This window comes from Gymnogyps californianus, chromosome 2 (assembly GCF_018139145.2).
Source record: "Gymnogyps californianus isolate 813 chromosome 2, ASM1813914v2, whole genome shotgun sequence".
In the NCBI taxonomy this organism is placed as follows: domain Eukaryota; kingdom Metazoa; phylum Chordata; class Aves; order Accipitriformes; family Cathartidae; genus Gymnogyps; species Gymnogyps californianus.
Genome location: NC_059472.1, coordinates 140,794,941 through 140,820,267, shown reverse-complemented (window position 1 = coordinate 140,820,267; position 25,327 = coordinate 140,794,941). Strand labels below are relative to the sequence as shown.

Sequence of the window (25,327 nt, the reverse complement as noted above, 5' to 3'; positions counted from 1 at the left end):
GGGGAAAAGAAACGGCACTTTGTGGTTGGGTTCAAGAGACAGCAACTGTGTTGGAATAAGCTGAAGAAGACTACCCTTAAGCTAAAAGTCCATACTTAAAAGTCCTTTAGAATTTTAGAATATCCTCCTTTAGAATTTTTCATTTCTGTCTGTATTCATGCTGCAGAACGTAAGTGGACTGTGTCGCGTACACACTTTCTGCAGAAGTGTCCATCATGTATTCTCCGCAGAATGCTGGCTTTAACTCTTTGCTTGACATTAGTTTGCACAGCGAGCATGAAGACATAGACAGTGTCGTATTGATCAAGTTCAGTAAATCCTCCTGCATGGAAGAATACTCTTTTGCCTTCAATATGAATAGCAATAATTTGTTTTCCTATTGTCAAACCCCAAACTGCTTTCATTAATTTCTATTATAGTAATAATAAAATAAAATTTTAATAATAATAAAACAAAACAAGCAAGAAAAGGATTTTCAATTGTGTTATATGGAACTTTTTTCCATTTTAGTGAAGAGGGAAAATGTACTCTACAAAACTAGATATATGTTTGCCTACAAAACTTAGATTGATAAAAGATCAAAAATCCAGTGCAGTGTTTCTGAGGCTGCATGCTCCTCAGATCTTTTTGAAGCTGAAGGGCCCACCTCATCCGATAGTCAGTGAGGGCTGGTACATGAATTTTACTTAAGCAATGCAGTGAAAAAATATGCCTAACTTCCCTCATTGGAAATTAGGCAGAAGGATTTGAGGGTTTCAAGAAAGTTTTCATTTTTAAATGAGCACTGAGTTTACATTCTTAATTTTCAGTTCACACTATTGCAATGCCTCTCTATTGCTAGTGCATAGATATTTAAAGCCATTGTATGAAAGAGCCTTACTAGTAAAATCAAGTCTTTCTGGAAACAAGTGAATAGAAATGTATTTATAATAGGGCCATGTTTACTGAATTTTACATATGCTGCTTTAACATACCATATAGCCAGTCAGATGACTGTTAGATGTAGAATGATAATTGTCAATACTTTTTAAAGTAAAATTTTTAGTATTTTAATTTCAAACTTTTTATCACCTACAGAACTTCGCTGCTCAGTATGATCCATCTAAAGCAGCTGATTTTGGCCCAGGACCTATGGTAGGTATATGATTTAATACTTGCATACATAACGTGTTTAGTATTTTCCTTTGAGTCTAATCGAGCTGTATTAATGCAAAGCATAGTGTTAAAATTAGTGTTTTGATCATATATTGAGTCAGACTGTAAACTGATCCTTTGATGTAGGACAACGTGAAGTGTTTGAAATATAGTCTTAGGACTTGAAATATGGTCTTGGGACTGTATATTTAACTTGAATATAGCACTACTGGGTCTTGTGCTTTAATTCTGTCTGTTGACCACACTTTTATGAATCAGTGAATCTCATAATCTGATGTCAGATAATACATGTACTTTGACATAGTATTACTTTACCCATATTGAGACAGAAGATTGTGTTTTAGGAATGAGATCGATTGTAAAGCTGCTCTCTAAAGCAGACATAGGTCTAGAAAGGAACTCAGTATCTCAGCTCCAGTTGGTGACCATTTTTCTCCCATGGCTGTACAACCCTTTTGATGTCTTTGGATTGCACAGGTTTGGTAGGAAATTGGCCACCACATTTGGTTCTTAACAGTTGAATGTTAGTACTTGCTACTACAAGGCTATTCTGAGGAGGAATCTTTATCGGTTACTGTATACTATGTCCGAAAGGACATTTAAGGAGTCTATTGCCTCTCCACATGAATTTCTAACCCTTCCTGATGTTAGCAGAAATTTTCAGTGTACATAGATAGCAGAATATGGGTTAAATTCACCACACACACTGACATCACAGACAATGCATCTGATGGGTGAGCAGCAGGATGAAGGCTGCCCAGGATTATTCTGGATCAAGTGCTTGTTTCCATTCCTGAAAATAGTGTAATATTAAATGAATTTTTGAAAATATTTTGGCATCCATTTAGATACTAAATATAGGAAAATAGGAGAATCTTTAATCAAGTTCTGCCCTCAGTGTCTGACAATAAATCAGAAAATGTAGATGAGGATTTATTTGGGGTGTCACTATTTCTAAGTTCCAATTTTTGAGTCAGTTAGGGTTCATCTGACAGCAACAGCAGTAGAATCTACCTACTGTGAGGAATTTTTAAGTTTCATAAAGGAAATGTGAGCAATTGAGAAGATAGAAAAGGAGGGAAAAACAATTATGGAATATAATTTGTGAAGAGATTCACAGGGCTTGTGCAACACATGATTCAGGCTGTCTAGAAACAGTTATTTTTCCTAGAATTACTGCATATTTTTATAGCCACAAGATTGCTTTAGCTTCCATAAGTAAATGCCTATATTTAATATGCATTTATTCCCCTTAATAAAAAGTATTCAGTCTTATGGGAAAGCTACATAAGCCATTGAAAAGTTGGCACGTGATTTTAATCTTGTAATGAGAAAATCTAAAAGAGTTCCCAAGAAAGTTTTAAAACCAATTAAAAACATAATGATTTCTGTTGAAACATCTCATGAAACATTCATTTGGACAATAGAAGCTTAAATTAAATTTCAGTTCAAAGTTGTTTGCTTGCTTAGTAAAGCTTAGGACAACTGTTAAGGAAGTGCAGTAATCTATGGAAATTTCCTTTTTAAAAGTGATTTTTGACCTTTTTTTTCCAAGATGTATGTAAATTCTAAATTCAGTCAAGGAGCGTATGTTAATGACTTATTTTGGAGGTGAAATGAAGATAATTTAATCAAAAACATAAACCAATGACATATTTAAATAGAAGTTGATCGTTATTTGAAATAGATGTATACGTGTTTTGTATAAGAGTTGTTTGATTTCTTTCCAAAATTCTGTGTGAACCTCCCAGTTCATGGTAATACTGCCATTTATATACCTTTATTTTCCCTTTTACCTCTCTACCATTTTAATGATCTTTTTCCCCAACATCTCTTCTTGAAAATCATTGTAAAGTTGACAGGCCCAAAAATACAACCTTTCTTAATGTGTTATGACCCTCATCTTTAAACTCTGGAAGTTCGTGCACAGGAAGGGAGAGGGTACATAGCAAGTGCACTGGTTCATTCTTCTAACAACCCAGAATAGATTAAGAAGCCTAATCACAAGGTTCCCAGCCATAATGGTACATTCCTAATCATCTCACTGGATTCTGTGCCATTAGAAGATCTGTTTGCACTTGGACTGCCTGGGCAAATTCATGCAGATCTCTTAACTTCCTCTAACCTGATTTGGACATTGCACACTGAAAACTGTAACGTTTACCAACATTTTAGGACTACCAGGAATTGGTGTTATAGATGAGTTTATATAACGGTGATTTTTTTAAAAGATTTTGTAATTTTTCTCCCCTAGGGTTTAATGGGACCTAGAGGCCCACCTGGAGCATCTGGACCCCCTGTAAGTACAGTCTCATCTCTCCTACTGACTAATTAACATTGACATACCTGTAATCACAAAATAGCTTATTCAAACACTAACAAAATCTCCCTCCTTGTCTAGGGTCCTCCTGGTTTTCAAGGCGTTCCTGGTGAGCCTGGTGAACCTGGTCAAACAGTAAGTACAAGTTTCACATACAGACACTGTTAGCATTAGAAATAGGACACCAAAGTAGGCTTGTAATGCTTAGGCCCGTTGGATATTCCTGCTTGATCCTATTACAGAAACAGAGCTGGACACTCAGATTCAGACTCCTTCAGACTGGAGTCATAAAGTGCAAAGTCAATTAGGCTCCAGCGATGCCCCAACTCAAGTCAGAAACCAGTGAAAAGACTTACCTGAAGAATGATGCTTTAAGTAATCCTCAATCTATTTTTAACAGGGTCCCCAGGGTCCTCGTGGTCCCCCTGGTCCTCCAGGAAAGGCTGGTGAAGATGTAAGTGGTTATTAAATGTTTCTCATCTCTTTTGGGGCTGTGATTCAACTCTGACATTAGGTTATTGTTAAGCTAAGCATTCTACTGGCCATAATTTTTACATTGTTCTATAATACTGGGTAGAATAAATAAACCCCTGAAATAATTATTTTACAGTACAAGAGATGCTGTATGTTGGAAATGTGCAGAAAAATGGATAACTTCAAAACCTCTCCAAATACATTATTTAGCTTCCTGAATACAGGGAGAAGGAAACTTGAACGCTAACAAGCTCTCTGTATTTATCAAAAAAAAGAAACTCTGCCAATGTCTTTTTTTTTTTTTAATGGTTTATGTTGTTATTTTATAAAATGAGCTTTCCTTAGTGCATTTTTACTGCCTTTTTTAGGGTCACCCTGGCAAACCTGGAAGACCTGGTGAGAGGGGTGTTTCTGGCCCTCAGGTATGTAGCGATCTACTGTATACAATACAAAACAGTTCTCTTTTCAATGAAACCTAACAACATTTCTGAATTGCACCACATTAACAGTCACATTAACAATCCATATTCCCTATATGGATTAATCCAATTTCAGTTCTTACCTTCAGGGATATCGTATAGTTATGTTTTTGTTTTGTGTTCCCCCCCCCCCAGTAAATCTAGTGTAATTAGTAACAGAAGTGACATAGTGACGAGTTACACAGGAGGAGGTGAGCAGGCACCTTGGCATAGAAAGGTAAAACAGCTGCGCTATCACATGTTAATGCATGAAATTTCTGGGATTCAGAACTGGAAAATCAGGTTGATTACTGTTAGTCTTGGAACAAGTCTGGTCCTGGGAGGTTAGGGAATGGACTGTGTTCCTCACTTGAATGATCACAGCCCAAATCTACTCATTAATTTTATTGAAAGACTTATTCTTTTTTTTTCTTTTTAACTGTGGTATATAATATGAGAGACAATCATTCATGCACTGTGTGTTTTTAGGGTGCTCGTGGTTTCCCTGGAACTCCTGGTCTGCCTGGCTTTAAGGGCATTAGGGTGAGTAGATGCATACTTTTTGCCTGAATAGTTAAGACTGACAACACTTCAGCATACTGAAAACCCCTGGAAATCCCCTCAAAGTTAAGAGTGCATGAACCTCTTTGAAGTTTTTAATATCTCCTGATATGAAAGACTGATTTTTTAAAAAAAATCATAAGATTATATTAGGAAATCATTTTGTATGGAAAGAAAGATTTACCTTACAAGACTAAGAGTTTATGTATAGCCATTTGTGGGAAAATATATATTAATATTTATTTTTCTACTCAATGTAGGGACACAATGGTCTGGATGGTCAAAGGGGACAACCTGGTACTCCTGGCATCAAGGTAAAGATGAAATCTGAAAATGTAGGATGCATTTGTAGCTCTTTCTAGCGAAAGACGTATGAAGTCCCCTCCAATCAGTCTTCCATGTTGTCATTAAACGTTGCCCAGCTGCAATAGTCTAGAAGTCAGTGGATCCATGTAGGACAATATGTGCACCTTAACATGAGAAATCATTCCTGGGGCCTTATTCTTGAGCCCTCAGTCAAGTTAGTACTTTTAGTGAGTAAGAGCTGCAGAATTGGGCTCCTGATGATTGACTATCCAGCAGCACTTAAGACTGATTTTGCTATCTCTGCCTTTCTATGGATTGTATTTTGCATTTTGGTGTGTTTTTTTTTAAAGCACACTAAGATGAAAACATCTCATTTTTCTACAAAATTCTGCTGTGAGACACATGCTGTAGCATAAGGCTTTCTGCTAAAAATCTGAATAGATGCAGTGCTCTTCTGAGTTAGGGCTATTTGATCTTCACAGTCTTTTTCCTTTTTACCTTCTTCAGATTAGTGCATATTTGAACACTATCCTTAAAAAAATGTTTTTAAATATGGTCTAAAAACATCTCTAGCAAACTCTTCCTCTCTTAGTTTCTTCTTCTCTCATTCCATCTCAGTGCCTAATAGCAGTGTTCTTAAAAGAACACTACTGCAATATTTGGTTGTAGGAAATGTTAATGCTGCTGACTTATTCACAGGAGATTTGTATTCAAGAACTTTTAATATATCAATGAAAAGCTCAAATACTAATTCTCCCTCTTGCTTGTTGCCAAGAGTTTAGCACTACTTGCTTATAGAGTTATTAATTGTAACATAGCATTCTCCAATATCACTGCAAGTTGTTAACCTTCAGAAAATGTTTGGTAAAGAGATAGCAAACATGCTGTCCAGTTGTTGGAGATGAAAAGCAGATAAAGCAATTATGTAAAGGGAAGAACAGTTGTTAGTAAGAGTGCTAATCTGACTGGAAAACACAAGCATAATAAATCGAGGTCACTCATGATACAACTGTGCTGCAAGCAGTGATGAAGGCAAAAACTTGTGCTGTTTGCAGCATTTAAGACTAGGTGCATTCAGATATATTCAGGATACAAGTGCTCTAGGACAAAGGTCACTATGGACCAGCCTAGGCCAACTGCAAGCTTGTTGAGAACACTTAATACTAAAGGGAGAGGAGTAATGTTTTAATGGCTGTCGCTCATATCTCAGTATTATTGGTCTTAAGTTAAAAATACCTGAGGCAGATCCTTATTTCCAGCCATTTGATGGGAACTTTGTCACCTTAACCTAGGGCAAAAGAAAGCATCATTCTGCTTCTGCTCTAGCTAAAAACCAGCTGCTGATTGATCTGAATTGGTGGTTGACTGTCCAGGCCCTCTCTCTTAGGTGTGTGCTACAGAGTAAATATCAGAATAAACAAAGGGGGTAAAGAAAGCTGAGATGGGTCAGTGAAGCAACTTCCTCTGGCCCTCCTCTTCTAAGAGGATTCGATCTGGCCATGTTCCAGTATATGCAGGGACAGTCACAGTCTCTGCACCCTCAGGACTTCATGTGCTGTTATTGTACACTGTGGTGCAAGTGCCAGGGAAGACAAAGACAGTAGGATCCAACAGTTGAATCTCTCTCTAGATGGTGTTGTGCTATCTGTCCAAAGCATCCTTTAAGTAATTCAAGCCTGCAAACTTTCTTTTTCATAGGGAGAACCTGGTGCCCCTGGTGAAAATGGTACCCCAGGACAACCTGTAAGTATTTACTGCTGCTGTGGAAAAGGATAATCTGATAGATATGGTTCAGCCAGCATTTTGGTCAATTTTTGTCATCAGTGACACTCCAGATAGCTAGATACTCTAATGTAATAGTATGTGAATATTTAGAACAGAATTGCCTGGCTGCAACACATTTCATATAGAGACTTAGCAGAAGAAAAAAAAAATCTATGGGTCTTTTTTCAGTTAATAGATATAAATGAGTTAATTTAATTTTTCTTTCAGGGTGCTCGTGGTCTCCCTGGTGAGAGAGGAAGAGTAGGTCCCCCTGGACCATCTGTAAGTGGCTTACCATCTGTCTGTCTGTCATCATGACCAGCCACTTACTGTGGCTTTCTCTGATCTTCGAATCTCTTTTCAAACTCTGTTTATCATGTTCTCTCCTCACAGGGTGCTCGTGGAAGTGATGGCAGCACTGGCCCCACTGGACCTGCTGTAAGTTTCAGTCTTGATCTTTGGCAATCTGGTTCCATTAGGCCTTGTGTCCCTCTTTCTGTTTATAGAGGATTTCTTGGGCTTCCGAGAAGTTGATTGTGTGGATGTTTTTAACACAGTTCTTTATTGCTTGTCAGACCATCACAAAAAGAATTGATAAAACATAAACCCTTTGCAGATAATATCCTGAGAGCCTCAAGATTTATATTAAACACATCTGTATCAAAGGAACCAAATATTCTCTCGTTTGCACTGGTGAGTTCATAGGGAAACACCTGATGAACAGAACTCTCATTTCCAACAGTCTAACAGAACAGTTCTCATCCCAAAACTAAAGAGACTTTATACCTTTTAACAAACATATACCATGCACATGTTGCAGATGGCTATAATTATATATATCCTGAAACTATTGTAGGCACTCCAGGACACAGCTTTGCACCTGCAACGTTGTCCTGTCTGACTAACAGGAGCTAACCTTTTTCATTCACCACTGATACCTGAGTTATATGAACTAGTGTGGAAGGCCAGTAAGATCCAACTGTCCTGATCTGACTGGTAAACAATAACTATTCTAATAAGTGATAATCCAATGCAGATTTGTCGGTTTAAAAGGAGTTAGTGTTGCCGTAGCATACCACTGACTTCAGTAAACCTCATTTATTTCAGTGAAATAAATGTGTGTACAAGGGTACAGTTTCAAAGCTGTAAAAAAATTCAGGAATAGCCCAGAATAGTTTTTCCTTCTTGCCTTCAAAATTTGAGTCAATGATGAAGCCGTACTTAGTTCTGTTAACTTTGCTAAAGTTGATTTTAATACTCCTTGTCATTTGAAACATCTGTCGTGCTTTAACAGAGTAGAATGTTAGCATAGGTGTGAATTTCGCTTCAGTTCTCCCATATGGGGTATTTAAAAAATACAGCTGATTGGGCATTTAACTTGCAGGCAAATAGAGACCTTATAGTTGAGATCTGATGTTATACTTTGTAGTAGAACCAAAACATTTTAGCTATCTTGAAGGCAATTGAGTTACTATAGGAAAAATATTCTGGAGCTGCTGATTGCAGAGGTGTTACTCTGAATGGGCAGCAGCAGAGAGTTGCATTGGGTCCAGTGTCTATGCCAGGCTAAAGTTATTTTACACATACTTCAGTTATGATGCTGTAAACATTCTGCATAGCACTTATTAACACTCTTTTTTTTAAGCTAAAACAGAAATAATGTTTTATTCTCCTTGCCACTGGGAATTTAAAACAGAAAAAGAGTCACTGCAGTGGAAATTCTGGAAGTTTATGTTTTCATACGTATCTTAAAGGGCATTTGGTCTTTTTTTTCTTTGCTTATGCAAAACCGGTGAGAATTTCAGGTACCCGGTTTATGACAAACACAGTAGGTTACAGAATGTTGGAAGCCAATTCCTCTTTGCTATACCAGCTGACCCATTTTATTCCCTTGGATTTGTGATGCAATTTTATAATAAGTATTTACAATTGAAAGATGCTAGCTCACAAAAAAGTAGATATCAATCCCCAATAGCTATGAATGAGTTGGATATTTCATTAATAATTGAATAAAAACTATCCCTTTGTATTTGTATGCATTAAAGAATAACAAAGGCTATGAATCCATCAGTCTATCTTCTCTTGTGGTGTCTGGCTACTGTACCTTAGGAAGCCTGTCCCATTGTAATTAAAAATTTCACAGCAATAGCTAGACATGGTAGAATCAGTAGAAGGCCCTCTTCAAGCTGACATGCCATTGCCTTTGTCATAAAAAAACCCAGTTTAATGAAAGGGCACTGGGACTGCATGTGTTCACTGCGTCAAAATGTATACTATGGATACGAATCAAGATTTCTAATCCATTTGCATGTTAGAATCAGCTCCTGCCCTCAGCTGCTGCTAAGCCTGATCCAATTTCTAGTACATTCTTACTGACCTCAATGTAAGTTGTGCCAAGCACTGGCTTGTAAAGTGGTGCAGAGATCTTACCAACCCTCTTCCCATGTGTGAAGGAGGACAAATGCTGTCATCAACACAGGGCTCTTGTGTGTGACCAGTAGTCCAGATGGACCTGGTGTGAAAGCGTACACAGTTAACCCTGCACAGTGAGTGTGTTGGAAACGGCCACCTAAGACTTGCATTTGCAGGAGGCAGTGCTCCCCTTCATTCATTGTGGGACTGTACAGCAAGACAACTTGCCTTGCAGATGCCTGCCTCTCCCCATCCTCTGTTTATTCTTTCTCAGGTGTTTGGCCTCAAGGCAAGGTTGTATGAATCGTTGCTTAATTCACACTTCTTTAGCTGCACTGCAAATGTTTTTCAGCATTTACGTCGCTCTTAGCTGCTTGTAGTGAACCAAATCTGTCAGTCTGGAGTTGCAAAAGGTGACTGATATTCTGAGATGGTAATGTGCGGAAGTGTCTAAGTAAATGTGCGTTTTTTTCATCTGTTTACTTCAGCAAGCAAGATGTTTCTGTCATCACTGAATACTTTTACACAACTGCTTCCCTTTCATTTCCTAGGGCCCTATTGGTTCTGCTGGTCCTCCAGGCTTCCCAGGTGCTCCTGGTGCTAAGGTACGAACATCTGCTTCTGCTGGTACATTTGATAGTGAAGATGAAATATAGTAACTAGTATTGCTAGGCAGCAAAAAACCCCACCCTTTCTGAAATGGGAATGCTTTCTTATCAGTTACAGATCAGGATAAGGATGAACCGCTACAGTATTTGGAGAACATCATATATGAATGCCAATTTAAAATACGGCAGTTATTTCACAGCTGAAGATTGATGCTAGGCAGGTTCAGGAAGATACATAACCTCTTTTTTTTTTGCTGCTTCCTATGTGATGTAGTTGTATACACCTTTGAAGGGTGACATGGATCATGATAATTAGGCAAAGTAGCAGTTTACATCACTTTACAGAAGTAGTGATGTAGTAGTAGCTTTACCAAGAAGCTGGTAAAGAAGAAGTATTGGACTCCTTCCAACCTAAGTTCTTGGAATTACAATGGAGAATTCGCATTTAAACTTTTCAGGTTTAGGGCAGTACCATTTTGCTCTTGCAGACTATAACTTAGATGATTCAGTTTATTGCTCAGATCTTAGCATTTTTACCTGGGTAAGAGTCTCATTATTTTGAATTTTACTTTGTCCAAGGAAGGACAGAGGATTTTGGGCAAGAGTATCCCATATACTGCATTTACAAATTTCACTGACCATTTGCCAGGAAGCTCAGAGCTGCATACACTTATATGTAGTGTGATACAGTTTTTCACACTTAACACAAGTACACAAACTCCATGTCACAACAGACAAAACTCTTATCTTGATCTACCTTTAGAAGAAAATAGAGTATTGTTTGCTAGACCTCTTAATACTAACTGCAGGGAAGATGAGGAAAAATGGAGATCCCATTCTGGTTATTCTTGTCAAAAAGCAAGACTTTTGGAGACCATGAAGTCTTCTCTGACGCAGATGTGAGTGTGGTTACAGCGTGTAATTTCAAGAGAAGACTGCCTATGTGTCCAGGGTGAACTCTGACTAATTAGAGAATTGCTGAAGAGAAGTTGTCATTATATTCAGTTTTTTGTAATAGACTTAGTGAATACAAGCTTCTGAGAGTAAAACCAAGAACCATTTTTCCTGTCATTTACTCCACTGTGAACACTATCCTACACCACTCTGATCAGGCATCGTTTTGCATTTTGCATCAGTGCAAATGGCATCTTAAGGTGCAAGATAATGTTCAATTAGGTCTCATACACTGTGAGGCATCTCAGGCCAATATTGGAGGCACATGGCTGCAGATAAGACTGGAATCATAATTCTGATTTTCTAGATCAACCTTCTGTGTAATCCTCGGCGATAATGTAGCTTCTCAGATATGCTGAGCATCCGTTGTTCCTGTGTTAGCCATCAGCTTTGATGGAGCCTAGCTAGATGTCAGTACCTTTAAAATCCAATAAAAGCTCTCAGCTCCTTGATTTCCTGGCCTCTGAAGTGGGAATATATATACATACATACGTGATTGTCTTCTTAATGTCAGGCTAATACAGGATCGCTCCACTGTTGCCCTAACACTGTACACTAATAGAGGGCTCTGCCCTTCTCTCAAACAGGGTGAAATCGGACCTGCTGGTAATGTTGGTCCTACTGGTCCTGCTGGTCCAAGAGGAGAGATTGGACTTCCTGGTTCTAGTGGTCCTGTTGGCCCTCCAGTGAGTAATTTGCCAGACTTTATCTATTGTTGGATGGGTGCACTTGAGACTCTCAATTAACCAGTATTGTTATCTTTCTTAATAGGGCAACCCTGGTGCTAATGGTCTTCCAGGGGCTAAGGGTGCAGCTGTAAGTACAGCCATACTCCCACTTGTTTGCTCTAAAAAACCCAGTTCAGTTAATGCAACAGAAAAGATAACGGGCTTATAATACCTTTTTTCCCCTCTGTTGGACAGGGTCTTCCTGGTGTTGCTGGTGCTCCTGGTCTGCCTGGTCCCCGTGGTATTCCTGGTCCTCCTGGCCCTGCTGGTCCTAGTGGTGCTAGAGGACTTGTTGTAAGTGACCTTGTATATTGCATGTCTTCATTTGAAAATTGGACACAGTGTCCACAGTTGTAAAAGATTTCCTCTGGGTATATTTTTTTATTTAATGCAGATATTTTTTCTTGCTCCACTATCATTAAACATTGTAGTTCATTTCTGTGTCTCACTGCTTCCTTCAGATGCTGAGACTGAAGAGGTTCCCTTTGCACTCCCCTTGAGTGCAAGGACTGTTAAGCTCTGTCCATGTTGATAGTATCAAGAGAGATGTGGTAGCAGTCTCACAATCAGGCCCTCAATGGGTATCCTCAGTAGAGGCACCAGCCCTGAATATGTCATAGTTCAATTACTGTCATTTCTAAGCGTCTTTAACATGTTTGGTTTTATGCCTGTTAAGCCAAAAATAGTTATATTCATTGACCATTTATCACAATAGAGGCAGGCATGGCACTGGATGATTAAAGAGTTTTTTGATTCATGAAAAAGCTGTGCAGGTAGAGAGATTTTTGGAATGATGCTTAATTCTACAATCTCTTTTTGTTTTGGACTCTAGGGTGAACCAGGCCCTGCTGGTGCCAAGGGAGAAAGTGGTAACAAGGGTGAGCCTGTAAGTATGGCAACATGTGAAAGTTTTTTCAGTGAAAAAGCCTGATAGTATCTGCAACACGGCATCTGATTTCTTCTTTTTCTCTGTTTGCCTGAAATAGGGTGCTGCTGGACCCACTGGCCCTCCTGGTCCTAGTGGTGAGGAAGGCAAGAGAGGCAGCACTGGTGAACCTGGCTCTGCTGGTCCCCCGGGCCCTGCTGGTCTAAGAGTAGGTTCTCTTTTCATGTTCCAGAAGTACAAGCAAAAAGGAAAGAGGAAATAAAGATAGAGTCACAAAGGCAAATTAAGTCATTATGAGTAATTAAACTTACATTAACGCTGCTAAGCCAAGATCATTTGCAATTCGGAGCCTTTTGATTAGTTGGGACCAAACCTATTTTTGCTTTGTATTAATGCTATTTACTATCTTATCCCTGAGGTAATTAGAGGTTGCTTTGATTTATCCACTGTGTAATATTTAGTGAATTATCTTTGATTACTATTAAAGCATTGTGATGGGATTTAACTGCTTAAAACAGATAATTGGCTCACACATAATGTGAGGCAAAAGGTTTCAATTCAGTGTCTTCAAGGGTGCCTAGTACCCTTTTCACTGGGTGAGGAAACCACTCCGTGAACTTCAGGAGGCATGTGGCTTCATGCAGGAAAAGAATTCACAGGAAAATAATTGGAAAAATGGCAGTGTTTCCACCACACTTTTTGGTAGAGATAAAGATTCAGTATTTCACCTTGGGTAGGGTGTACAGACTCATAGAGAAGCTGGTAACTGTCTACAGGGAAATGAAGGTGAAACTGTGTGGGACAGGTTGTGGGATCCTAGCTGCTGTCTAGAGCCACTGTTAGATTACAATGAACACTGAAAATGCTCTGGTACAAGCAGATTAGATCTTAAAGAGATCTAAAGGAAGTGAGAGATTTCTTTCACAATATACATTTACACTGAGGTGTGTGTGCTTAGAGCGACACCTCAAATTCAGCAGACCTGCTTGGAAGGCTGAAATTTAGCAAGCACTATACACCTTACAGGAACAGATTTATTTCTTTCCCTTTCTTGATTTGTTTTGTGTTCACTTGCAGGGTGTGCCTGGATCTCGTGGTCTCCCTGGAGCTGATGGCAGAGCTGGTGTCATGGTAAGACTTTTGTCTGGGTCACTATTTCTAAACCATCTTCTTTTGTATACAGATGTGTGATGCTTTTTGCTACCTCTGCCTGATTTTATTTATTTATTTTGGTAGGGACCTGCTGGTAACCGTGGTGCTAGTGGTCCTGTTGGTGCTAAGGGTCCTAGTGGTGATGGTGGCCGTCCTGGTGAGCCTGGTCTTATGGGTCCAAGAGTAAGTTTGAACTCTGTGGTGTAAGTTTGAATTATGCAAAAAGAAAATTACTTACAATTTAGGGACAAAATTATTCAGAAATCCAACTGCAAAAATTCAGCCTGTGCTAACCACAGTTAGGGCACTTCTACCACTTTATTGAAAAAACATCCATGAGGAAATGTTTAAGAAGCATCAAAATGTTTATTGAAATCAGTTTCTTTTGTATGTAGTAGCATTTGACTGCCTTGTGGAACAGTGCCCCCTTGTACTGGATACTGTATTGACTTCTGAGAGGGGATTCCATTTGTGATTATTTACGGAATGTGATCATTAAGATCACAGCTGAAGTGTGTGTGTCCTCTTTAAGTAACTAAAAGAAAAGCAAACCCTACTAAAATGATGTGAGATGGCTCATCTCAATTATTTCAATTTTATTTTGCAAATGATTTCACTGAAAACAGCCATCCACTTTTAGTGGATGCTGCAGCCAGATTACGTCCATGTAATTGTCTTTTATCCTCTTTAATCTACTCTTTCTCTTCCTACCCCACCCCATGAAGTGAAAGAGTTTTCAATGCACATGTGAACTATTAGGCATCTGCAAACATTTAAGCACATTCTCTGCTGAAGTAGAGCCTAAATGAGTTTATCTGAGTGAAACAGGTACTTACCTATACTGATTTTCAACTGGCATGGGAGCACACACCACCAAATTAAACTTCAGTGTGTTTTAGATGTAAGCTTGATAGGACATACAGTCCTGTTTCCACAGTGTATATTGATAAACTTGGCGTCTGTGTGTGTGTATGTGCGCACATAGAAAAAAAATTTTGGTTAAAACTGTTGAGTGAGTTGATTTCCTTCTAAAAACATGAAATCTTTCCTTTCTCAGGGTCTCCCAGGTCAGCCTGGAAGCCCAGGCCCTGCTGGCAAGGAAGGTCCTGTTGTAAGTACCTTGCTTTTCATTCTGTTTCCCCATTGCATGTGAAACTTAGACATAAACTGAGATTTTAAAAAGCAGAGATCTCAGCATTGAGCTCTAACACAAGTCTGTGTAAAACCAGCAATATTTTACTACTATATTACTCAGAAGATCAGTGAGAAACTTTCCATTCATTTCTGTGGGTCTCAGATCAGGCCTATGTCCTGGAAGGGGAAGAAGAAATACACAGTTCTACAAAAAGCAGAAAAATGGAGGAATGCATAAGCATGCGATGTATAAACAGTGTTTAAAAGTTAAATGGCATTTGCTTCCTGTCAGTACACATTTCTCCTAAAACTGAACTCTAATTAAATTACCCCAGTCATTTAATAGTATGATTTCTTTTTCTAGGGTTTCCCTGGAGCAGATGGTAGGGTTGGGCCAATCGGTCCAGCTGGTAATAGAGGTGAGCCTGGCAACATTGGATTCCCTGGACCAAAAGGTCCCACTGTAAGTACAGTACAGAAACTTTCTATTACTATGAAGGTATTTCCAGGCTAATCTGTAGGTCCCCAACTCTAACGATCAAACACATCTCCCTGTGTCCTGCTGTACAACTTGTTGGATGGCATCCACTTACATTCAACAGTTCTGTTTTAAATTATTTTCCAGTTATCTAAAATATGATTAAACAAATGAAAAACAATTTAATTAGTTTAGGAACATTTGGACATTGAAGTGATTAGAATAATATATGTCTATATTATAATTTCTGCCTGTCCATTTTATCATTTCTGTATATATACTTCAGTGAAAGTTCTGTAAAGGTTGGCCACCAAGCCTAACTTTCAGTTCCAGAGTATTGTTATTTATGGAGCACAATCCAAAGCTCACTCAATTTAGAAGAAAAGCTACCAGTGATTTCAGTGGTGCTCCTGACATGTCACACAGAGGCCACAGATAACAATAATCATCTCCTGGATTTGTGGTGTTGCTATACCTACACACACATGCAGACATATATACAGTGTATTGCATAGGATACTATGCAGACTGTCATGAACGATGATCTCAAAAAATAAAGGAATAGAGTTTTGAAAAGAAAAGACATTTATTTTTGAGCTATTCTTTCTAAGTGGTTCAACAAGGCAGATGGAGCTTGTGGGTATTTTAATTAGGGTTAAAGAAATATTACAATAAATCTTCTGGCAAGGAGAGTATCAGTCTCTGTTTAGTAGTTTAAACTGAATCTAGTATGAAGTCTTGGTTAACTTTTGTATATTTTTCTTTCAACTTCAGGGTGAACCTGGCAAACCTGGTGAAAGAGGCAATGTTGGTCTTGCTGGCCCACGGGTATGTGGATATGTTTTCTTTATCAACCTCCAAAGAGAAAAAAGTAGATTTCAAAACCTCTGTAATAAGATAGCATTGTCTTGTGCAAGCATGAATAGACGATGAAATAGAAAAGCACTTGGGAATGCATTCATCTAGCCTCATGTCAGTGGGGACTATTACTTAAGGGATAAATGAAAACTACCCTTCTTGGGTATTAATTGGGTGATTAATTATGGGGTATTAGCTTCCTATGAAGAGGAAAAAACAGCACTCCCCATGGAAATTTTTGAGGACAGTGTATGGTTTCTAATTTATCCTGTAAATTTCCAACGTCTTTCTAATAGTTGCAACTTACTAATTCTTCAATTTAAGGGACCAAATAATTGGTCTTTTGTGGGGAAAAATGCTATCAGTCAGCAAGGTTCCTATAATCTGTAATTCCAAAAGAAGTTTCCTTAAGGATGAATGTGCTGCAATAAGTAAAACAATCACCAGAATTTAAAATTGTAAGCATCTTTAGTACCCTTTGACAGTGAAGCTCTTACAAGTAAATGGTTAAGTTCAAAATACGCAGCCAGACACCTTTGGTTTTGGCACAGAATCACTTTAGAGAGATATTATTCATAACAAATAAAAACTTTGATAACAGCTTTCTACTTGAACACATTTAGGGTGCTCCTGGTCCAGAGGGAAACAATGGTGCTCAAGGTCCTCCTGGAGTCACTGTAAGTAACAGCCTCCACACAGAGGCAAATTGTGATTTACTTTTCATTAGTGGGACCTCCCATTTTAAAATCTGTTTTCCTGTATTTCTCCTTCCAATTTAATCACTTGTTTTTCATTCCATCCAGGGCAACCAAGGTGGAAAGGGTGAACAAGGTCCCGCTGGCCCTCCTGGCTTCCAGGTAAGTAACTATATGCTCTGCTCAATCTTATCTATGGTTTACAAAGCATGATGTGCTTCTGCCTTAACGTTATTTGTATTCTTGTTTATTTGCACTTAGGGTCTGCCAGGTCCCTCGGGTCCAGCTGGTGAAGCTGGTAAACCAGGCGAAAGGGTGAGTGACAGATACAGTACTCCACGAGTAGGGGCAGGCATTACATAAGCGTTATGTTTACAATTGCACGTGGTGAAGCAAGAGCCTGTTGGATCCATTTGCCAAAACAAAGCAATCCGTGTTATATGCAAAGTTTAACAGTCCCTTTTGTTAAAGCTAGCCACAAATGAAGGAGGTCCGTTGGAATTTGCAACATACTACTTTTTTCAAAGTTTCGGTATGAAACTGAGCAAAGCCAATCTTTTGCTTTTCAGGCCTTAAGCAGCAATAAAATATGCCCCCTCCCCCAAAAGACAAGACAGTACATGAAAAATATTTTACTTCAAATTCTTTTGAAATCTTCAAGGTTCAATCTAACCTGCATTACTTCAATTGTACGCTTTTGCACCTCAATTGATTTCAGTGAATTTACAATGGCATACAACTGAGGTAGCTCAGTGGTAATTCAGGCTCTAGGTTCTGCTCAGTGAAAGCGTGTGACGTAATCTGCAAATTGTGCATCCTATGTGTCATAACCACCTTTAACGTTTATAGTTACATCTCTTCGTGTCCATGTAAAAGAGTTTACATTGCATGTACCTGAAAAATGAGCTTGAAATTTAATAGCTAACTCTTTCTTCAGATGAGAAAATCTCTCGTGTGCTTTGAGATATTGTGCAGCTATATGAAAAGGGTTTATTTCTGTGTATCTAAAAGACTGGTTTTAGTCTGAAGATTTTCAATATGCTGCTGCAATTTGAGAAGCATTTCTATTTACTGCTACGAAACAAAGCACAGTTTAAGCTAATAAGTTTGCTTTAGAAATAAGCTTTACCAATACATCTGCTCTCTTCTAGGGTATTCACGGTGAATTTGGTGTCCCTGGTCCTGCTGGCCCAAGAGTGAGTAACTCATTTGAAATCTAGTACAGACTGTCTTAATAATATGTTCAATAATAATAGTAGCTATATACATTTCCAAGTTCCTCAAGCCAAACAGCTCTTCTCTGTTACAGAATACAGTGTATTGCAGCAGACTCCCAGGAACAAGGGAGAATTTTCTCTGCCCTTTGCATGTGTCAGGGTATATGATTATATAACACAATAGTTGCCAGTGTTAGTAAACTTCTAGATAAGCAATATGAACATTACCCAAGTAATGATATCCTGTATTAATGAACTTCACAATGAGAATGTGGATGACAAAAGACTGATCCTACAGTGTTACACTGAGGCCTGGTGCATATGAGAATTTTCATCTCCGGTGCCTGTGCGCAGACCTTCTTAGCCTGACCATTTCAGTCATACTATCCCTTGCTAGCCAGCTCCTACCTCCCATGTAATGTCTTTGTGAACATATGGTAAGCTGAATCCAGAGCCTGGAATAGTCATTAGAAGATATTGCCTCCCACTTCCCTTTATTCCTGCACTGTGAATAAACATCTCTAAAGAGCTTTGTGTGGAGGCCTTCCTGCATGGCAGGAAGGTCCCATTTATGCAGACCAATGAGTAGTTTATAAAATGCTCAATTAATTATTTGCTTTCCAAATCCACCTATAAAGAGGCTAAAGTACTTCTGTTGCTTCCTCTTTTCTTCTGACTTCCAGACTAAATGTATTCATGCCAAGTATTCCCATTCAGTCTTATCAGTCATGTCAATCAGTTTAAACAGCACTTTTCCTCCCTATATTTAGTGCCCTGAGGCTGTATTAGTAACCATGTCCTCTTTAAACTTTCATTTTGCTAATCTATCCAAGCCAAGTTCCCTTTATCATTGTAGTACTGATTACCTGTCTCTGCTCTAGCTTGTCTTAAGCATCTCGTACCCAGCCAGACTGTATTTCATTCAGTATTCCAAATTAGGTCTTACTGATGCTTTGTACAACAAAATCAACACTTCCTAAAAATACCTCAGTGCTTGTGCCAGGTCACATTTGCCTTTTTCATGTCTGCATCATGTTATTGGCTATTGGCTATCACCTTTCCCTTTCTGTCATTTTCACCATGTGAAACCCCCATTTACAGTACACATCCTCATTTTTGGTGCCTAAATAAATGGCCTGGTACTTTGCATTCTTGAATTTTGTCCCACTTCTACTGTGACAGCCATACAGCAAGTTATTCACTTCTTCCTGTGTAATATGCCAACCCTTCTTCCTGTTGATAAGAGCTTCCACCTTTGTGATATCTGCATATTTCATAAATATCTTTCTTCCTTTTCTGCCTCTCTGTCATTAACAAAATGTATGTAAAAATAATTAAAAGATATATTAATTGGGGAACATCACTACAATATAAGCTAGCCTTCTGCATCGTTGGTGCTTTTTAGCAGTGTGCTCTCTCTCCTTGAGTCAGTTCTTTGACCACATTGTAGTTCTCATACAAACTCCCAGATTCTCTAGCATAATTAAACATCTCCATTATGCCTTATCAGATTATTCACTGATGTCCAGCTTGATCACACTGGGATAATTTGAGATGTCTTTAGTAAAACTGATATTTCTATCTTTGATAGATCTATTGTGCATTTAAGCCCAGTTTCTGGCTACTTCCGCGTCTCCAGATGACCTCTGTTTCAGAATTTATCCTTATACCTGTTGTTATGTACAGGTCACATTAGTAGGCTTTAGCTGTCACCTTTATTCTCCAATATTCACCAGGCATTTGCCACTGTAAAAATAATTGTTTGCCAATTACTACGGCTGTAATTTCACTAGAAGCCATCATCTGCCCTCAAATTGGTATCAGAAGCTCCATTTGACAATAGAATGCAAGACACTGCTACCAGAATGAGCACAGTAGCCAAAATCCATGTTCAAGAAGTACTTGTACTTTGTCAGCTGTTATCATGATGCAAGACTTTAGTACTTCACTTTGCTATATTTGCGTCAAAAGCTAGAGCCATTTCTTATGACCGGTTTAGTTAATATCTGCACAAATCTAATACAGTTCTTAATGGTTTGTTCAGATAAAAATTTATTGCGTTGTCATTGCTACTAGTCAGTGCTTTTAAACCTCTAAGCTACAGAACAATTCAAGGAAAAACTCAAATCAGGCTGTCTTCTGCAGGGTGAACGTGGTCCTCCTGGTGAAAGCGGTGCTGTTGGTCCCTCCGGTGCCATTGGAAGCCGTGGTCCATCTGGCCCACCAGGCCCTGATGGTAACAAGGTATGCCTTTTCCAGCTGCCATTGCCTTACTGTTGAATTCCTGATGAAGGCGATCCAAAACCTTCCTTCCTAAGAGCATAAGTGATTACAGGTAATAGGTAGTTACCTATACACCATAGCCCCTGGGTCATTTCTTCAAGTGATAAAGCTCCACCCCAGCTAGTCCACACTAATATTAAAGGTTTTTATGTTTAGCACTATAGATGATGGGAGGGGAAATCCAGTTTGGACTCAGTTTGAATACAGCTTGTCAACTGGGTATACTATTATTCTGTTTTGAGATAGGGTCCGAGATTTTGACCAAAATTCATGCTGACTTCTATTTATACCCACCTCTACTTATACACAGGAAGTTCTTGTGTCTAGTAAGCAATATTTTCCCCAAAACATTACCACAATAATGAGCGATCATTACCAAAATAACATTGGCTTGATGCTAACTGAATATGGGTCTTAGTTTTCAAGATTTTCGTAGGCAGTCTTTCTACAGAAGTTTAGTTTGGAATATGGGACACCCTAAAACCTCAGGAGCCCACAGAATCAAAGAGTGTTCACGTCTGGCGTCTTCACTAGCTGAAAAAGTAAAATAAGTACAATAGCTTAAGACTGAATACTACTACTCACAGTTTACAAGCAAGCAGATTGATGGGCAAAGTAGTAATGACAGAATTTTGTTCCAAATTGTGTGAATTATTTGACGCTGTCTTACACCATATGCTGTTGCTGCTAGGGTGAGCCTGGCAATGTTGGTGCTGCTGGTGGTCCTGGTCCTGCTGGCCCTGGTGGAATCCCAGGAGAGAGAGGTGTTGCTGGTGTTCCAGGAGGCAAGGGTGAAAAGGTAAGGTGGACAACCTGCTTTGTTACTGCATGCACAGGTTTGGGAGATGCTTGAATTTCATTAACTTAAAAAAACCTGCAGGTTACCCCAATGCGACTTTTATTTACTGTGAAACTGTATTACTTAGTAGTCAATAAGTAGAAGTTTTGTTGGTCTAACAGACTGACAGTCTTTCCTAAGGTTGTATTTTGATCTTTGCTCAGCGTTTGGAATTGGTTTAAGTGGCAGTTAGTTTTTCACAGGATTGGTTAACAATGAGCTTATCTTGACTGAAGAAATACTAAAGCTGTCTTTGAGTACAGGCTTTATAGCAGGAATGGGCCTACTGATCACAAAGGACTGAGTCTCTGATCAAATCCTTGACTGCTCTAGGGGCAGTGACTACGATATAAGTAAATCAGTTACAAAAATTTTGTGATTATATCAGTTTTCTGTAAAATCAGAAAACATTTTAGCCAATGTAAGCCCTTATTTAAAGCTGTGAAATCTGGTTGCAAGTCTTGTTGCTACCTCTGCTTTATCCATATAATTATCTATAAAATTGGCTTTTATCTTATTACGTACATCTCATTCTATATTCTCTTCTGTTCATTATTTAAACTCTAAACTGAGATTTCTAGAACTGCTTTATTTGTTTTGACTAAAAAAATCCGTAGTCATTTAGCATAAATGGAGTTGTAAGGAAATTACGATGAAAATTGCTTGCAACTTTTTATAAAATACTAAGTACTGACATGCAGATTAATGCAGAATAGTAGGATGTATTAAAAAAAAAAAGAGATAGAACAGAGTGCTGGTCTGATTTCTTGACACTAGTGGTGGCCTGGATATAACTTTTTGTTATACGAAACATATGGCATTTTATGTGACCACTCATATGACATCATTGTTTTTAATAGTTGTTTTCCTGCTTCAAATAGAAAGTATAACTTGAATACCCAAAAGAATTTTTATGTACGGTTATTTCTTGACCAAAAGAAAAGGAATTTTGAGGGGGGATTTACATTCATCATTTGGAATACACATCGACTTGGTTTTGAATTTTTAATTCCATTCAAAATTCTTGCCACCTGGGGAAAACTAAGTAGGTTTCCCATGAAAGAGGCAGGCTCGTAATTCTGAAAAGCATGTCAGTCCCCTTTGTCTGCCAATTTTCACTTTGCCAGTCAGTACATACTCAGCAATAAGAATGAAATAATAATCAAAGTCCATTCCCCCAAAAAACTAGCATGATAAGCATCTCATATGATATGCAAGTAATACATGGATACTCAGCAAACAGTTCAAGACTTCTTTCATACAAACTATTGTGTTCCTTACCAATACAATGCTTTTTTTCCCCCCCTGTGTATTCTAGGGTCCCCCAGGTCTGAGAGGTGATACTGGTGCAACAGGAAGAGACGGTGCTCGTGTAAGTATCTTTTGGTTCTACTTGAGTACACCTCAGAACTTAAGTGACTAAAAAGGATGTTCAGGACTTACATTTCCCATTATATTGCATTTCTGCTTATATCTGCTCACTTTTGATACAAATCAATATGGTTTTGTTGTCCCTTGTCCAGGGATGTTTGAATGTGGGGGTAGAGAGAGAAAAGTGATCACTTCCCATGCAGACAAGCAGAGAAATGACATCAGCAGAGAACCTTGTATTTCATAGACAGTTGTTCAGTGTGGCATTATCCTCTTTAACTTCATGGGCTCAGCCCAGACAGCTAATTCTAAAGGCAGCCTGCAAATCCACACAAAATTATCATTAATGTGAGATTTCAGCTGCCTATCCTATAAATCATGTGTCCTTTATATTGAAAACAGCTGGAAGAAAGACACACCTGTCTCCAGGAGGAAAGAGAAAAAATATTAAAAGTAGTCACTCCTGCTTACATTTTGTTAGAAATGGTGTCCTGTCTCTTGACCTATAGGGTCTCCCTGGTGCTATTGGTGCTCCTGGCCCTGCTGGTGGTGCTGGTGATCGGGTAAGTCTACTCTTTGAATGAAAGAGTGTCTTGTTTCTTCATGCAGTTTACCCACGCATGAATATTTAAGATGAAGAATTCCATAAAAACCAATTCCATCTTCCTAGTGTGCATGAGTTCTGCAAGTTTTTCAGATTTGGGAGGCAAGGGTTATTGGGACTGTAGAACTATTCAGTGAAGTTTGCCATAGCACCCCAAACCTTTTCCTAAAAGGGCAGGGAAGGGATGCACATCTACATGACAGTGGCTTATGTGGGGAGAAGATTCTGATTTAGGCTTTGTCTGAATTATTCCCAGTTGAGGCTAATCTCCACAATCCTCCTCACACTGTGAGAAGAGGTTTTGATACAGTGATGAACAACCACACATTAGCTCAGAATGATTCTTTATCCTGTCTGAGTATCATTAGAAATTATTAATACAGGGTGGGTCAAAACAGAAGCATTTTCAGTAACACCCTCTCCATTGAAGACACGGGGAGACTCGCTATATGCATCTGTACCACGAGATCACCCCTGTTCTGACTGCAGTGAGGCCTTCTTCCACAGTGTCATAATGTTTTCTGCCATCTGTTTTAGGGTGAAGGAGGTCCTGCTGGTCCTGCTGGTCCTGCTGGTGCCCGTGGTATCCCTGTAAGTAGCAATTCCTACAACTACTTCCTGTGTCAAAGACATGTTGTTCAGAAAAATGCCCTTTTAAAGTCCATTCCAACCAGTCCTCTCTTCTTTGTCCTCTCTCTAGGGTGAACGCGGTGAGCCTGGTCCCGTAGGTCCTAATGGATTTGCTGGACCTCCTGTGAGTATTGTTTGTGCTTTCTTCTTATTGATGCCACGCCATTCCTATATTTCCTTTGCATGCTTTTCCAACTCTTCATTATGTGTGTTTTTCTGCCCATAGGGTGCAGCTGGTCAGCCTGGTGCTAAAGGCGAGCGTGGGCCTAAAGGACCTAAGGGTGAAACTGGACCAACAGGTGCTATTGGCCCAGTTGGTGCTTCTGGACCACCAGTAAGTGAACTGTGTCTTTGGAAAATGCATAGTTCTTAACTGTGCTATGCAAGCAATACGCTAGCCTGAAGGCCTTGAATTTTGAAAAGGTAATTAAAAAAAGAAACAGAACTTCAAACTAGGCTGTGAGGAAGTCACCATACTGATTTTCACACATTATATAAAATTTGTCAGTCTATTTATGTGGGCTCAGATTGTGAGTCTGGAACTGAAATGAAGAGAAAAAAATAAATAATTTTCAACTTGCCCTGAAGATCAGCAAAATCAGTCTATCATCTTGGACCATTCGGGGGGAGACTGTGGGTAAGTTCTGAGATGAGGATGTTGATATCTTCCTCTCAAAGACAGGATGTGCTGTCGCAGTCTGATTTTCAGACCCAGTCATCCAGAAGCATATGTGCAAATTTGTCTGTGCACCCACTTGCACACAGGCTTTTCATGTGCTAACACCTGTATAGCCCAAAGGTATATACTACTTCACATGCATGCAGCCCATTATTGGGGAACTGGTTGAAATGATGCAGAAAGTCAGGCCCTGGTATTTCAAATACTGTAAAGTGTTGCAGGATAACATGGCTTGGGGTTCTTACTGTATGATTCTAATAGAGCAATACCAGGCCCTTGCTCTACGTGGCTGTATTAGTCATACAGTGCAAACAGAGGACTTGCTGTTCTTTGCTTTACTATGTCTTTCACATTTTGACTTCCAAATTTGCTTAGATGCACGTAACGTTTGCAAGGCAAATTCATTTGAATCATAAATGCCTTATGCAACTCTTAGCAGTCCTTATGATACTGATTTAAAATGTCTAAGAATTTACTACCCTAGTATCAGGACAGGAATTGTGGTTTTGGGCCCAGTCCTCCTCCTGTTAAAGTAAAAAGCAAAATCGCCTTTACCTTTCGTGAGAGTGAGCCTTATTCTAAATAGGGAACATTAACTGTCTTTGCTTGATTCATCTGTCTTTTTCAATCCTTCATACATAGGGTCCCGCTGGTGCTGCTGGTCCTGCTGGCCCTCGTGGTGATGCTGGTCCTCCTGTAAGTCTTCAGACTTTTGGCACTGACATCGTTGCTTTTCATGAAGTCATTGTTTCCTTTAAACCA

General features: G+C 39.0%; 1 protein-coding gene across 1 annotated transcript in view; it reads left to right on the top strand.

Moving 5' to 3' along the window:
- COL1A2 (collagen type I alpha 2 chain) overlaps positions 1–25,327 on the top strand; it is a 42,863-nt gene that overhangs the window by 5,422 nt on the left and 12,114 nt on the right. Inside the window, exons 6-38 of the mRNA XM_050891384.1 lie at positions 1,078–1,134; positions 3,410–3,454; positions 3,557–3,610; positions 3,876–3,929; positions 4,318–4,371; positions 4,897–4,950; positions 5,229–5,282; positions 6,973–7,017; positions 7,267–7,320; positions 7,432–7,476; positions 10,002–10,055; positions 11,600–11,698; positions 11,784–11,828; positions 11,936–12,034; positions 12,573–12,626; positions 12,727–12,834; positions 13,704–13,757; positions 13,863–13,961; positions 14,836–14,889; positions 15,277–15,375; positions 16,165–16,218; positions 16,872–16,925; positions 17,052–17,105; positions 17,205–17,258; positions 18,095–18,139; positions 20,306–20,404; positions 21,135–21,242; positions 22,600–22,653; positions 23,162–23,215; positions 23,794–23,847; positions 23,957–24,010; positions 24,113–24,220; positions 25,208–25,261. Of these exons, the coding sequence (XP_050747341.1) occupies positions 1,078–1,134; positions 3,410–3,454; positions 3,557–3,610; positions 3,876–3,929; positions 4,318–4,371; positions 4,897–4,950; positions 5,229–5,282; positions 6,973–7,017; positions 7,267–7,320; positions 7,432–7,476; positions 10,002–10,055; positions 11,600–11,698; positions 11,784–11,828; positions 11,936–12,034; positions 12,573–12,626; positions 12,727–12,834; positions 13,704–13,757; positions 13,863–13,961; positions 14,836–14,889; positions 15,277–15,375; positions 16,165–16,218; positions 16,872–16,925; positions 17,052–17,105; positions 17,205–17,258; positions 18,095–18,139; positions 20,306–20,404; positions 21,135–21,242; positions 22,600–22,653; positions 23,162–23,215; positions 23,794–23,847; positions 23,957–24,010; positions 24,113–24,220; positions 25,208–25,261 (2,127 nt within the window). The remainder of the gene's footprint in view (positions 1–1,077; positions 1,135–3,409; positions 3,455–3,556; positions 3,611–3,875; positions 3,930–4,317; positions 4,372–4,896; positions 4,951–5,228; positions 5,283–6,972; positions 7,018–7,266; positions 7,321–7,431; positions 7,477–10,001; positions 10,056–11,599; positions 11,699–11,783; positions 11,829–11,935; positions 12,035–12,572; positions 12,627–12,726; positions 12,835–13,703; positions 13,758–13,862; positions 13,962–14,835; positions 14,890–15,276; positions 15,376–16,164; positions 16,219–16,871; positions 16,926–17,051; positions 17,106–17,204; positions 17,259–18,094; positions 18,140–20,305; positions 20,405–21,134; positions 21,243–22,599; positions 22,654–23,161; positions 23,216–23,793; positions 23,848–23,956; positions 24,011–24,112; positions 24,221–25,207; positions 25,262–25,327) is intronic.